General features: G+C 38.1%; 1 protein-coding gene across 2 annotated transcripts in view; it reads right to left on the bottom strand.

The window, feature by feature from the left end:
• The window catches only part of CFAP54 (cilia and flagella associated protein 54), a 301,163-nt gene that overhangs the window by 224,456 nt on the left and 61,266 nt on the right, over nt 1-15,441 (bottom strand). For both annotated transcript variants that reach the window (XM_060164794.1, XM_060164793.1), the window contains exons 18-19: nt 11,412-11,498; nt 11,199-11,320 (exon numbers count right to left, since the gene is read on the bottom strand). In XM_060164794.1, coding sequence (XP_060020777.1) covers nt 11,199-11,320; nt 11,412-11,498 — 209 coding nt within the window. The remainder of the gene's footprint in view (nt 1-11,198; nt 11,321-11,411; nt 11,499-15,441) is intronic.

Here is a 15,441-nt window from a genome sequence, read left to right on the forward strand (position 1 = left end):
GATGACATGATACTATACATAGAGAATCCTAAAGATGCTACCAGAAAACTACTAGAGCTAATCAATGAATTTGGTAAAGCATCAGGATACAAAATTAATGCACAGAAATCTCTGGCATTCCTATACACTAGTGATGAAAAATCTGAAAGTGAAATTGGTACAACCACTATGGAGAACAGTATGGAGGTTCCTTAAAAAACTACAAATAGAACTACCATATGACCCAGCAATCCCATTACTGGGCATATACCCTAAGAAAGCCATAATTCAAAGAGTCATGTACCAAAATGTTCATTGCAGCTCTGTTTACAGTAGCCCGGAGATGGAAACAACCTAAGTGTCCATCATCGGATGAATGGATAAAGAAGATGTGGCACATATATACAATGGAATATTACTCAGCCATAAAAAGAAACGAAATTGAGCTATTTGTAATGAGGTGGATGGACCCAGAGTCTGTCATACAGAGTGAAGTAAGTCAGAAAGAGAAAGACAAATACTGTATGCTAACACATATATATGGAATTTAAGAAAAAAAAAGTCATGAAGAACCCAGGGGTAAGACAGGAATAAAGACACAGACCTACTAGAGAATGGACTTGAGGATATGGGGAGAGGGAAGGGTAAGCTGTGACAAAGCGAGAGGGTGGCACGGACATATATACACTACCAAACGTAAAATAGATAGCTAGTGGGAAGCAGCCGCATAGCACAGGGAGGTCAGCTCAGGTATTTGTGACCATCTAGAGGGGTGGGATAGGGAGGGTGGGACGGAGGGAGATGCAAGAGGGAAGAGATATGGGAACATATGTATATGTATAACTGATTCGCTTTGTTATAAAGCAGAAACTAACACACCACTGTAAAGCAATTATACTCCAATAAAGATGTAAAAAAAAAAATTGAATGATAGAAAATAGAATAGCCTTTCCAAAAAACTCTGCTGGGACAATTAGACATCCACCGGCAAAAGAAGGAAGTGAGACCCATACATCACATTATATACAGATAGTTAACTCAAAATGAATCATAGAACCAAATATAAGAGCTAAAATTATAAAATTCTTAGAACAAAATATAGGAGTAAATTTCTTCATATCCTTGAGTTAAACAATGGTTCTTGGATATGACACCAAAAGCACACCAAAATAAAAAGTAGGTAAACTGAAATTCTTCAAAATTTAAGACTTCAAATAATACCATCAAAAAAATAAAGACAGGGCTTCCCTGGTGGCGCAGTGGTTGAGAGTCCGCCTGCCGATGCAGGGGACGCGGGTTCGTGCCCTGGTTCGGGAAGATCCCACATGCTGCGGAGCGGCTGGGCCCGTGAGCCATGGCCGCTGAGCCTGCACGTCCGGAGCCTGTGCTCCGCAAGGGGAGAGGCCACAGCAGTGAGAGCCCCGTGTACTGCAAAAAAATAAATAAATAAAAAATAAATAAATAAAGACAACTGACAGAATGGGACAAAATATTTGCAAATCATATATCTGATAAAGGACGTGTATTCAGAATATATTAAGAACCGTTACAAATCAATAATGAAAAGACAACGCCATTAAAAAATGAACAAGGGGTTTGAATAGACATTTCTCCAAAGAAGATACACAAATGGCCAGTGACTGACTCAAGAAGAAAAACCTGAACACAGGAATAATGATGAAAGAAACTGGGAAAGATATCCAAAAACGATATCCAAAAAGACTTTCCCACAAGCGTCAGTCTCAACTGATACTATTTTTTAAAATATTTTGAATATCAATGAACTGATTAATTCCTATGCCATTTTTTAAATTTCTAACTACAGAGAAAGCTCCTCAGAGAATATTCTAAAATTATTATAGCTTTGATAACAAAACCTGAAAAAATGACTGCACTTAAAAACATAGAGCAATCTCCTTACAAATATAAATGTAAACGTCCTAAATAAAATACTAATACATTGATCTAACAATATGTTAACGGAATAATGTACTGTAATTATATTGTCTCTCTCCCAGGAATAAAAGGATGATTTAATATTAGGAAGTCTAAGGATATAATTTAATTTATCCATAAATCAAATGAGAAAAATATGATTACAGTTTCAATGGCCAAAAAGATATTTGAACAGTTTTTTTTTTGGGCGGTACACGGGCCTGTCACTGTTGTGGTCTCTCCCGTTGCGGAGCACAGGCTCCGGACGCGCAGGCTCAGCGGCCATGGCTCACGGGCCCAGCCGCTCCGCGGCATGTGGGATCTTCCCGGACCAGGGCACGAACCCGCGTCCCCTGCATCGGCAGGCGGACTCTCAACCACTGCGCCACCAGGGAAGCCCTGAACAGTTTTTAATAGTCATTATTAATTTAAAAAAAAAGAAATGGAAAGAGAAGTCAAAAAGTATCATAAGACTAATGAAAATGAAAACACAACATACTAAAATTTATAGGATGCAGCAAGAGTAGTTCTAAGAGGGAAGATTTTAGCGAAAATGTCTACCTTAAGAACAAAGAAAGATATCAAATAAACAATCTAACTTCACACCTCAAGGAATAAGAAGAACAAAAAACCTAAGTCCAAAGTTAGTAGAAGGAACATCAAAGATCAGAGGGGAAATAGAGACCATAAAGACAATAGAAAAGTGTGTTAGTTTCTGCTTTACAACAAAGTGAATCAATTATACATATACATATGTTCCCATATCTCTTCCCTCTTGCGTCTCCCTCCCTCCCACCCTCCCTGGCACAAAAACAGAAAGATAGATCAATGTATTAAAGTTTTAAGTGAAAGGTAACAAGAGAAAAGTCTCAGACAGAGTCCTTGATTTAGGTAAATCAGATAAATTATCTAATAGAACTCAAGGTAGACCTAATGCTAGTTAGAAATTAAAATCCTAACTTAGCGGGCTTCCCTGGTGGCGCAGTGGTTGAGAGTCCGCCTGCTGATGCAAGGGACACAGGTTCGTGCCCCGGTCCGGGAAGATCCCACATGCCGCGGAGCGGCTGGGCCCATAAGCCATGGCCGCTGAGCCTGCGCGTCCGGAGCCTGTGCTCCACAATGGGAGAGGCCACAGCAGTGAGGGGTCCGCGTACCGCAAAAAAAAAAAAAAAAGAAAAAAAAATCCTAACTTAGCGATGTAAATCATTGAGCTGCTAATAAAATTCCACTTATAAGAAAGTGATTGATATACTAATTCAAAAAGATATATGCACTCCCATGTTCACTGCAACATCATTTATAACCTAAATGTGCACCACTGGAGTAATGGATAGAGAAAATGTGAGATGGATGGATAAATAACGGAATTTTATTCAGCCATTAAAAAAAAAGAAATCTTGCCATTTGCAACAACATGGATGGACCTTGAGGGCATTATGATAAGTGAAAGAAGCTAGACAGAGAAAGATAAACACCATATGATCTCACGTATATGTGGAATCCAACAAAAACAAAAACCAAGCTCACAGATGCAGAGAACAGATTGGTGTTTGCCAAAGGTAGGGAGTTGGGGGTGGGCAAAAATGGGTGAAGGGGGTCAAAAGGTACAAACTCCCAGTTATAAAATAAATAAGTCATGGGGATATAACGCACAGCATGGTGAATATAGTTAATGCTGTATTGCATATGTGAAAGTTGCTAAAAGTGTAGATCTTAAAAGTTCTCATCGCAAAAAAAAATGTGTTAACTGTATGGCGACAATTACATAAGTTAATAATATATTATTAATACATAGTAACATAAGTTAACAAGACTTGTGGTGACCATTTAGCAATATATATAAAAATGGAATTGTGACGTTGTACACCTGAAACTAATACAATGTTGTCTATTATACCTCAATTAAAGAAAAGAAAGTGATTAGGGGTTTTTTAAAGGGGGTTCCTCAAGTACAAAGACGAAATATCACCAGAAAAGAAGACGCAAAAAATCAAGATAGAAAAATTTGCATGAAACCACCTCAATTGTGAAAGAGAAAGTATTATCGATATGGATGTGACTTGCCTATCGTGGCCAACATGTTGCCTAATATGTCTAACAAAACATGTTGTTTTGTTTGTTTTATATCTTTATTGGAGTATAATTGCTTTACAATGTTATATTAATTTCTGCTGTATAGCAAAGTAAATCAGTTATATGTATACATATATCCCCATATCCCCTCCCTCTTGAGCTTCCCTCCCACCCTCCCTATCCCACCTCTCAAGCATAGAGCTGATCTCCCTGTGCTATGCAGCAGCTTCCCACTAGCTATCTGTTTTACATTTGGCAGTGCATATATGTCAATGCTACTCTCTCACTTCGTCACAGCTTACCCTCCCCCCTCCCCATGTCCTCAAATCCATTCTCTACGTCTGTGTCTTTATTCCTGTCCTGCCCCTAGGTTCATTGGTACCGTTTTTTTAGATTCCATATATGTGCGTTAGCATATGGTACTTGTTTTTCTCCTTCTGACTTACTTCACTCTGTATGACAGTCTCTAGGTCCATCTACCTCACTACAAATAATTTCATTTCTTTTTATGGCTGAGTAATATTCCATTGTATATATGTGCCACATCTTCTTTATCCATTCATCTGTTGATGGACATTTAGGTTGCTTCCATGTCCTGGCTATTGTAAATAGAGCTGCAGTGAACATTGTGGTACATGACTCTTTTTGAATTATGGTTTTCTCAGGGTATATGCCCAGTAGTGGGATTGCTGGGTCATATGGTAGTTCTATTTTTAGTGTTTTAAGGAACCTCAATACTGTTCTCCATAGTGGTTGTATCAATTTACATTCCCATCAACAGTGCAGGAGTGTTCCCTTTTCTCCACACCCTCTCCAGCATTTACTGTTTGTAGATTTTTTGATGATGGCCATTCTGACTGATATGAGGTGATACCTCATTGTGGTTTTGATTTGCATTTCTCTAATGATTAGTGATGTTGAGCATCTTTTCATGTGTTTGTTGGCAATCTGTATGTCTACTTTGGAGAATGTCTATTTAGATCTTCTGCCCATTTTTGGATTGGTTGTTTGTTTTTTTGATATTGAGCTGCATGATGGCTTGTATACTTTGGAGATTAATCCTTGGTCAGTTGCTTACCATATGATCCAGTAATCCCACTCATGGGTGTATATCTGCAGAAAACCATAATTCAAAAAGACACATGCACCCTGATGTTCGTTGCAGCACTATTTACAATCGCCAGACATGGAAGCAACTTAAATGTCCACTGACAGAAGAATGGATAAAGAAGATGTGGTACATATATACAATGGAATTTACTCAGCCATAAAAAAGAATGAAATAATGCCATTTGCAGCAACATGGATGGACCCAGATATTGTCGTACTGAGTGAAGTAAGTCAGATAGAGAAAGGCAAATATCATGTGATATCCCTTATATGTGGAATCTAAAAACAAGGGTACAAATCAACTGATCTAGAAAACAGAAAAAGAGTCACAGATATAGAAAACAAACTTATGGTTACCAGGGGGGGAAAGTGGGGGGAGGGATAAATTGGGAGATTGGGATTGACATATACACACTACTATATATAAAATAGGTAACTAATAAGGACCTACTGTATAGCACGGGGAACTCTACTTAATACTCTGTGATGACCTATATGGGAAAAGAATCTAAAAAAGAATAGATATATGTATATGAATAACTGATTCACTTTGCTGTACACCTGAAACTAACATAACATTGTAAGTCAACTATACTCCAATAAAATATTTTTAATTAAAATAAAATAAGCTATAAGGATATATTGTACAACACAGGGAATAAAGCCAATACTTTATAATAACTATAAATGGAGTATAACCTTTCAAAGTTGTGAATCACTATATTATACACCTGTAACATATAATATTGTAAGCAACTACACTTCAATTAAAAAAACATATTGTTTTATTGCCACAAAACAATAGTACTGAAGTCCAAAGTACTATTGTCTGAATGCAAATCTCTCTGCCTATGGTTCCCACTAGAGAATGTGTGACCTGCCTCTTTTTACAAGTCACTCAAGGCTTATGATGACAGATTGACATTAAATACATTTGAAAACGACTTAACATCCACAGTGCAGCAAAACACTTGCAGAAAGATGTAATGCAATCTGGAAGGCCGTGATTAGGACACACCTAAACAACTATCACAAGACTGGAATGATAAAGTACCATATTTATTACTCATCTAGTAGATCTCCCGAGGTATATTCTGGGTTCTCAACAATATTATGTACATTTCAGAAGAAGATGAAAAGTAGGTTGTCATATCCAAGAATCCTGGCAAAGAATATTGCTGAGAATAAAATATACGCTTTATAAGATCTAAGAGAAAAGACAGAAAGAAATGTGTAGTTTGATAGAGAAAAATATATCTAAAGCATCAAAAATCATACTGATATGACAAAAAGAATATTCCACAGTGCTTAAATTAGAAGATAAAATAGTAGTAATAATAATGGCTAACATTTATTGACTGCTTATTCTATGTCAAATGCTAAGCATTTTATAGGCATCATTTCATTGAATCTTCCCCAAAACACCCAGTTTACAGATGAAGAAATTAAAATTTAACAGAGCATGGGTAATTTGACCTTGGTCATACAGCTAGTCAGCGGCAGTACCAAAACTCTAATCCAAGAGCCTTATACTCTTAACCATTATGATTTCTTGTCTTAATACAAAGTGAAGTTAAAAAGAAGCATGGAGAGGCAACCAGAGATGAAGTTTTCTATGCAATAGCATCAAAATATTTAAAAGAAAAAAATCCTAAAATGTAAATATTCTAAAATCTCTGTCAGTAGTTTGAAGACTGCGGGTCAAAACGTGACCTCAAAAGAGGGGGGTTAGAATCAAAAAGGGTTTTACTCTTTATGAGGAAGACTTCAGCATGAACAATTAAAAAGAACTGAGAAGATCTCTGAAGAATATTGGCTTACATATATTTTTCCTAAAAAAAGCAAATAGAATTAATTTGACTAAAATGTTATAAAATAGGAAAAATCACATCACTTGGTAATCCAGTTACTGCTAACATAGTTAATACAATGGTATTTAGGGGCCATCAAGATGTAAATTCAGGAAGTATTAGAGCCAGGAGTGATTAGAACTTCTAGTGGCCTGGGCTTCTTCATGAGTTCTGGTTTCAAATTAGGACCATAAAAGTGGATTCTGTGTTGATTATAAAAAATAATCTGCTAATCTATAATGCTCCTTTGCTTAGAGTTGAAGCATTATGACTGGATTTCAGAACTGCTAAAATCATGTCAATTATTGATTTAAGTTTCAACATATAGTCCTAGGGGAACACTAGATGCATCAGTTAGGGCTCTTTGCAACAGAAGCAACAGCAACATGAGGCTTGGAACACAGCAGGTCCAGAGAGGCAAGAGGGTCTACCGAACACAAGTAACATAGTCTAATCAGGACACAGGCATTGGAATGAATGAATGCCAACTACTTTTTGTCTTTTTATCCCTCTGTTCAAGATTCAGATTCCAAGAAGGGAGCAACCAATCAGCCTAGCTTGCATCACCAGTCCTCCTCTTGGCTGGCAGAGAAGAGAGGCCCTGAAAAGTCCTACCTGATTTCTTCTAGTGGGGAAGAAGAAATTCCTCCAAAGGTGATGTTTGGAAGAGGGAAATAAATGCTGGACAGAAAACAACAGTATACACCCCTGCCCCGGTACCCTCAGCACTTGGATTGAGGAGTACTCCTGCCTCTTCCCAGTGAGGAATTGCTCCGCAAAGACGCTGAAGGTTGGGCTGCTGGACTCTGAAGTGAACTAGGAGTGATGATCGTAAGCCATATGCTGACTCCTCTATTTATCGGAAGTAGAAAATCAGGGACATCTCAGGCTGGTTCCAGGTGCAATCCATTAAAATCAATCTGAGGTATAATGTGTAAAATGCCAATATGCACTTCCAGAAGTCAAATAACCGAGACAGGAAACCGAGAAAAATAAAGCCCCACAATCAAGAAAAAAAGCCAGCCATCTCTTTTGGAAGGCTAACGGGTTCTTATCAAAGGTTTGTCCCTCATCCATGGCAACAAGCTAGTCCACCTTTAATGGACTTGGAATAAAACAGACACCTGATGAGAATATCCATCTCCACAAGGTCGGGAAACTTCTGAAAAACTAAAACAGGGTATGAATTATTTAAGGGTTCTGCAAAGACCCAGGCTTTTCAAATCTTTTTTATGGTATCAGGTGACACATCAAATACTGATTTGTGGATAATTTTATTACCAGACCGTGATAATGTAAACCATGCTGTAATATAGCCCAAAAGAAAATGATTGCCAAGGGAATGAAATTTATTTGTCTTCTTTAAGGAAAGAAACTTTGGCAATTATTTGAGCCGTAACATCGTTGTTTATGAGAGTACCCTGAGGACTGATCATTAAGCTTTAACACCAGGATGAAAAACTGCCACAGAGGAGCAGAGGTGGCTATAGAAGATTTCGGGACTTCTAAATAAATATTCAACATTTCCCAGCTGGTGACAATTCTTATGGAGGGCTCCTCGTAAAAAGTAGAGCTTCTAAATGCCTCTCATGAGTCTAAGAGGATATTATAATTTTTCTTAAAATAGTTTCACTTAAGAAATAGAAGGAAAAGATACACAAGGAGAACATGAAAACTTCAGACCTCTCACATCTCCCGTGTGTTCCCAGTCACAGTGGTAGAAAGACAGAGACCTAACAGGGCAATGGGCATATTATGATAATATAAAGACAAGATTGCATCATAATAAACCAAAAGGGAAAATCCCAGAGGCTTTACTCTCTCTGGACTGTGAGAGGCCATGAGATGAGTCCTGAGACAAACAGTTCTAAAAGAAAGATAAGTTTTACTTGCCATGGAAATAGGACTGAAGTACTAATGTCCTCCAAGCACTAGGCAGTAGCGAGCGGCTGCAGAAGCATGTGCTGAGAAAATGGATCTGAACCCCAGGAGTCTTCCAGCAGAGATCAGACACCACTTGGCCTGGTCAGCTGAGACTATCCAATACCATCATCAAATTCCTTCATTCAGATGCTGGAAATTCTACTGTAATGAGGCTCTCCCCTAATACTGCCAGGACAGACTTCCCCACCTTGAACACTGATAGCATCTGTTTATGCAGAATCCTTAGACTTCTTACGAGCTAGACTCTACTTTCTCTCTGGTCTCACCTCTTACCATCCTCTCCAAACACTTCCCTCCCCTTTGCCATTGCATCGAAGCTTCTGTTACACTGAATGACCTCAGGACCACAAGCACTCTATGACCCTTCTAGCCTCAGGACCTTTGCACAGGTTGTTCTCTCTGCCTTGCATGTCCTTTCCACTTTTGTCTTTCTCTTTCCCTGGGTACTCCTGTCTGTCTTTCAGTATTCAACTTCATGTCACTTTTTCTGGATGTTTCTTCAAATATTCCCCACTGTTGGGTCAGGTATTCCCTTCCTGAATTCCCCTGGCACTCTTGCAATTAGAGCACCTATGACAATGACTCATAATCACCTACTTACACGTCTATGTTCCCATAGACTGGATTTATCTTGAAGACAGAGACCACAAAGAGCAGGCAATCCATCAATACTGGTTGAATAAAGAAAGGATTTTTGTTTGTTTTTATCCCTTGTACTCAGCATAATACCAGGCACATAGTCAACTTGCAATAAAACATTTGCTGAATGGATCATAGGCACTGAAAAACATATGTTGGATGAATGAAGTGATGGACTTATGATCAGGAAGTACTACATACCAGAAATCTAAAACTCCAATATTCTATTGCATTGGCCAAAAACTTGGTTCAGGTTTTTCCGTAACATCTTACGGAAAATCCGGAATGAATTTTTTGGTCAACCCAATACTTTCTAACTTCCAACACCTATCCTTCTAGCTCTCTCAGATTCTGATTTTCTGGTCCCTGATCTCATAGAGATGCCCAATCTCTTGATATCTCCATAGTCTACCAAGTCTTTAAAAGTCTTGATGGTGTTACTTCCTTCCCTACTCAATCTACACCCATTTTTCATTATGAACTTTTAACCTATACTTTCGTACTTTTATTAAAAATCCAGTCCAGTACAAATCTCTACTGTCACAAATATTCTACTGTCACAGCTACTAAGAGTACCACACCAGGATAATATCATACCAGCATGCAGATGAGGCCACCTGAAAATCCATGGTCTTCAACCTCAGCCAGAACTTCAGGATGCTGACCAGTCCTTTAACTTAGAGTCAGCTCCCTCATCCATTCCTCTCCACTCTCCAATCACCTTCTCTCTCCCCAGTCCAACTAGCCATCCTCACTCTCCATGGCTGGCAGATTCCCTTGCCTCCTATTTTACACATGATTGAGATAAGAAGGCATCCACTCAACTCCCTGCCTCCACACCAAGGGACTTATTGAAATCTACATCTGTCTGTTCCTCCTTCCCTTTTATATCGGAGGATGAGGTGTCTGCTCTGCAGCCCACCCTCCACTGAAGATGAACCACTTTACATGTGCTTTCAATCTCATCCCCTTCCCTATTCTATTAGAGGACCCCCACTATATGTCGAACTCTTCTTAAACTCTGTATCCTTCCCCTAGCTTTGACTTACTCTTTTCTTTCCCTTGTCAGACAAGCTACTTGTATTCTCTACCTCATCATATGCCATTCATTCAGCCAACACAGTCAAACTTTTGTGATACACAGGGGCAAAAATAAAACAGAAATGTGATTCCCCTCAGAAATTTAAACTCTAAAATCAACATACAATGAATAAGTAAGAAGACAGAACAATTTCCAGGTCAGAGAGAGACAACAACAGCAAGGCAACTGGTCCATAAATCAGCAACAGCCATGTGGGAGAAGGTACTTTAGCCCATGGACTTGAAGTATTTTAGTTCCATAGTAAGGAATGCATTGATGCTGGCACGGTGTCACTTACATTCTACGATTCACCTCATTTTGAATCCTGATTTTATTTAGCTCCCCCTGTAAGGTCTCCCTGCAGAGAGAGAACCTCTCATTTCAGGAGAGTTCAGGGCTGGAGATACAGATTAATTTCCCTGCTTAAAACTATTGCACTTCACAAAGAGAAGACTAGACACGGCAAATCTAAAAGTTCATAATCTAATGTTAACGGCAACACATTATTTTTAGCAAAGAGAAATAAATCATTCATTTTTAACAGGGGTTGCATGTCAGGACTAAAAGAAGAAATGATATATTGTTACCATCAAGAAGTTATGTAGAGATGTACAGGTTGCATCTTTCTCAAACATTATAAGGGTTTTCTGCATCAGGTAAATTGCTTTGGATAGCTTATTCTTCCTTATTTTATTCATTACACTTAATTCTGTAAAAGCAAACAAACATTTCACCGAAAGGGCAACATAAAAACTATCTTTAAAAAATGCGGAAAGACAATTTATCCAAAACTTAATTACCTGTAAAACAATCAGGACTTCCAGGTTTTTTTGGCTTTTCTGGACCTTTGGTAGATATATTTTTGCTAACAGTTGGAGTCTGCAAAACTGAAGGAGAAGAAGAAGGAGATTGTTATCACAATTAGGTTTATGTTCAAGAAAGGAAATATTTTCTAAACACTAAAGAGTAACTATTTGTAAAATTATTGCTTCCTCTATCATGTCATCTTTTTTCATTAATAGATAAAAATTCAAACAAATCTAATACAGTTTCATCATTAAATTCTCTTTTATTTGCTACTGTATGAGAAGATCAAGAATTTTTAAATTATAACAATATTTGATTTTCTATTTCACCTTAAATAAAATTATCTTGAAGGTTGATAAATAGGGTCCAACCAACTTTTGTTCACTTTCCCCCTTCATAAACTTTTCAAAATTGCTCCATCCATGGTTCCTGCAAGAGCTCTGGGTACCACATGAAGACCTCCATTCTCTTCTATCTGTGGCTGATAAAATCAGAGCCTCTCTCAAGCTTTTCAACTGACACACAAATTATTCCCAATTGACTGTGAGCAGTGAGAGATCCTGGTGTGCAACTAGGACTGACCATCACGGTGGTCCAGGAAAGAGGTAGCAGGATGAGGGAGAAGAAAGTAAAGGTATGCTGGTCCAGGGAGATGGAGAATATTACACTGATTCTTGATTTTCCAGGTCTGGCCCTCAAGAGACCTGGCAATATATTGTTTCTCTCCTTAAAGGTACATGAGTGTACCTGTAGTAACCTTACAATAAACCCCTTTTATTGAGGTTTAATTATTTGTGCTAATGCACATGAGTCACCATGGGATGATGATTGATTGATGAAAAGATGCCAAAAGACACCGTTAAAGGATATAAGGTTTCTTTAATGGCAAAGGATAAGGAAATTTATCTTCATGGAAACAGCAACACAAAGCGGAAAATAATGCATCTTTCTCTCAGTACCTAGGGTATTATAAATGCTAATTAAGTGATAGCTCTCATGATTATAATCACTGGAGATAAGAAGGATGAGACTGCAAGAAAACTCTGAATGCCCAACACAGGAGTCACATTTAAATGCCACAGTCATCAATAGACAACCACCGTAAAGTTCTTGAATAAGAATGACAAAAGCAGTATTTAGGCAACATTAGTCAGACAGCAGCATACAAGAGTGAAGAATGACAGGAGAAAAAAAGTGATAATCTGTGCTAGGGTGGCAGTTCAATAAAGCAGAGAAAAACATCAAGCAGATCCAGAGATATTGCAAAGAAATAATAACTAATCCTATGTAAATATATATATACACACACACACACACACATATATATATAGAGAGAGAGAGAGAGAGTCAACTACAAACTGGCACTTGCCACTGGCACTTGCCAGCTACCTCTACAAGGATTAGATCATGTGCTGCTGCAGCTGCTGACTTTCAACATCCCCTGAAAGGAGCTCAGGGTGGAGAGCAGAAATGAGGCTCTCTGTGCTCTGGGAAAAACTGGCAGAACAGGTCTTCAGATAGTTAGGTATTTTCAGGAGTTGATTTTATGAGCCCAATTCTTGTATCCCCTCATATCTAGAAAAGCACTAAAATCTTTCATGGTGACGTCTGCTCCTTGTGACTAGCAGAAACCTTCTGCAAAAAAATGTGTGCTTCATTCCATGTACTCCCCGCCTTCACCAAAATCACATATATACTGACCTTCCCCCTACCTCTTTGGAGCAGTTTCTCAGAGCTATCTGAGATGCTGTCTCCCAGGCTATAGTCCTCATTTTGCCCCAAATAAAACTTAACTTGCAACTCTCATGTTGTGCATTTTTTTAAAGTCGGTTATCTATATATAGATATACAGGTATCTATAGATATATCCAAAATATATTAAAAAACTCAAGCCATTTAGTAATAAAAAAATCTGATTTTAAAATGGGCAGAAGAGGGCTTCCCTGGTGGCACAGTGGTTGAGAGTCCTCCTGGCAATGCAGGGGACACGGGTTTGTGCTCCAGTCCGGAAAGATCCCACATGCCGCAGAGCGGCTGGGCCCATGAGCCATGGCAGCTGAGCCTGCGCATCCGGAGCCTGTGCTCCACAACGGGAGAGGCCACAACAGTGAGAGGCCAGCGTACCGCAAAAAAAAAAAAAAAGTGGACAGAGGAACTAAATAGACATTTTTCCAAAGAAAATATACAAATGGCCTACTAGTACATGAAAAGATGCTTAACATCACTAATCATCAGGGAAATGCAAATCAAAACCACAATAAGATATTACCTCACGCCTATTAAAATGGCTATCATCAAAAAAGACAAAAGATAATAAACATTGGCGAGGCTGTGGATTAAAGGATACCCTTATACACTATTTGTAGGAATGTAAACTGGCTAAGCCACTATGGAAAACACTATGGAGGTTTCTCAAAAAATTAAAAATAGAACTACTATATGATCCAGAAATCTACTTCTGGGTATATCTCCAAAGGAAATAAAAACAAGATCTTAGCGATATCTACAGTCCCATGTTCATTGCAGCATTATTCACAATAGCTAAGATATGGCAACAACCTAAATATCCATCAGTGGGTGAACGTATAAAGAAGATGTGACACACACACACACACACACACACACACACACACACACACACACACACACAGTGGAATATTATTCAGTCAGGAGAAAGACATTTGCACTAATATGCATGGACTTTGAGGGCATTATGCCAGGTGAAATAAGTTACACAGAGAAAGACAAATACTGTATGGCATCACTTATATGTGGAATCTAAAAAACCCAAACTCATAGAAACAGAGAGTAGAATGGTGGTTACCAGGAGCTGAGGAAGTGGGAAAATGGAGAGATATTGGTCAAAGGGTACATAAGATGAATAAGTTCTGGGGACCTAATGTACAGCATGGATCATAGTTAATAATACTGTAGTAGACATTTGTAAGTTGCAAAGTGAGTAAATCTTGAATGTTCTCACCACAGAAAAAGAAACGGGAATTATGTGACATGCTTGAGCTGTTAGCTAACACTATGACAGTAATCATTTTGCAATATGTTAGTGTATCAAATCTACACGTTGTACACCTTGAACTTACATAATGTGGTATGTCAATTATATCTTAATAAAGCTGAGGAGAAAAAGTCTGCACTCAAAAATTATTTAATTAACCAGCATTTGATTAAATTTGTTAAGCTGTATAGATGATGGGACATCTGAATGTATTCGACAGAGATCAGAAGTCATGTTAGGCTGGAACACTCAGTTCTATTCTATAATTACTCAGTAATTTAAAATGAGGAAGTGGCAGTTAAATGAATATTGACTATATAATCATGCCAGGAGTAACTTGGCTTTATCAAAATTTAACCTCAAACAGAAGAGATTTTTAGACCTAATAATATTTTAAATCTTATCCTGAAACTTGAGTAGTTGTGTTTCTATATGCACACTAGAATTACTATCGGCATTTTTTTTTAATGTTTTGACCTCTTTACCTAAATAATGAGGCAAAAACAACTTAGATCCAACTCATCTGTCCTCTCACACTGCTGTCAGAGATGTCTTTCTAAATTTTTCAATAGCTTCCAAGATAAAATATAAACGATTTAACCCTTCAAGATCCGTGATCTACCTCTCTAGGCTTATCTGTGTCAATCTCCCATGTGTGCTCTTTACTGCAGCCATAAGAAAATTCCACCAGTTTCTAGACTTCACCATATAATTGTTTGCTTCCACCTTACTGAAAGTTGCTTTCTCCATTCAAAATGACTGCCTCCTTCTCAATTTTCTTCATAAAGATATTTATGAAGATAAAGATAGCCTTCTGGTCAACTATCACTTCTTCCAAGAAGCCATCCCTGACTTTCTTGACTGTTATACTCTTCTGTGTGCCCATATCAAACACTCTGAGCCCACTTCTATTGCATTAATTAACCTTGACTATTATAGTTGGCTTACTTATCTAGAAGCTCAAAATTAAAGGCTGTGTCTTATTTGGACCAAGCTTAATATAGTTCCTA

The sequence above is a fragment of the Lagenorhynchus albirostris genome, chromosome 11 (assembly GCF_949774975.1).
Source record: "Lagenorhynchus albirostris chromosome 11, mLagAlb1.1, whole genome shotgun sequence".
In the NCBI taxonomy this organism is placed as follows: domain Eukaryota; kingdom Metazoa; phylum Chordata; class Mammalia; order Artiodactyla; family Delphinidae; genus Lagenorhynchus; species Lagenorhynchus albirostris.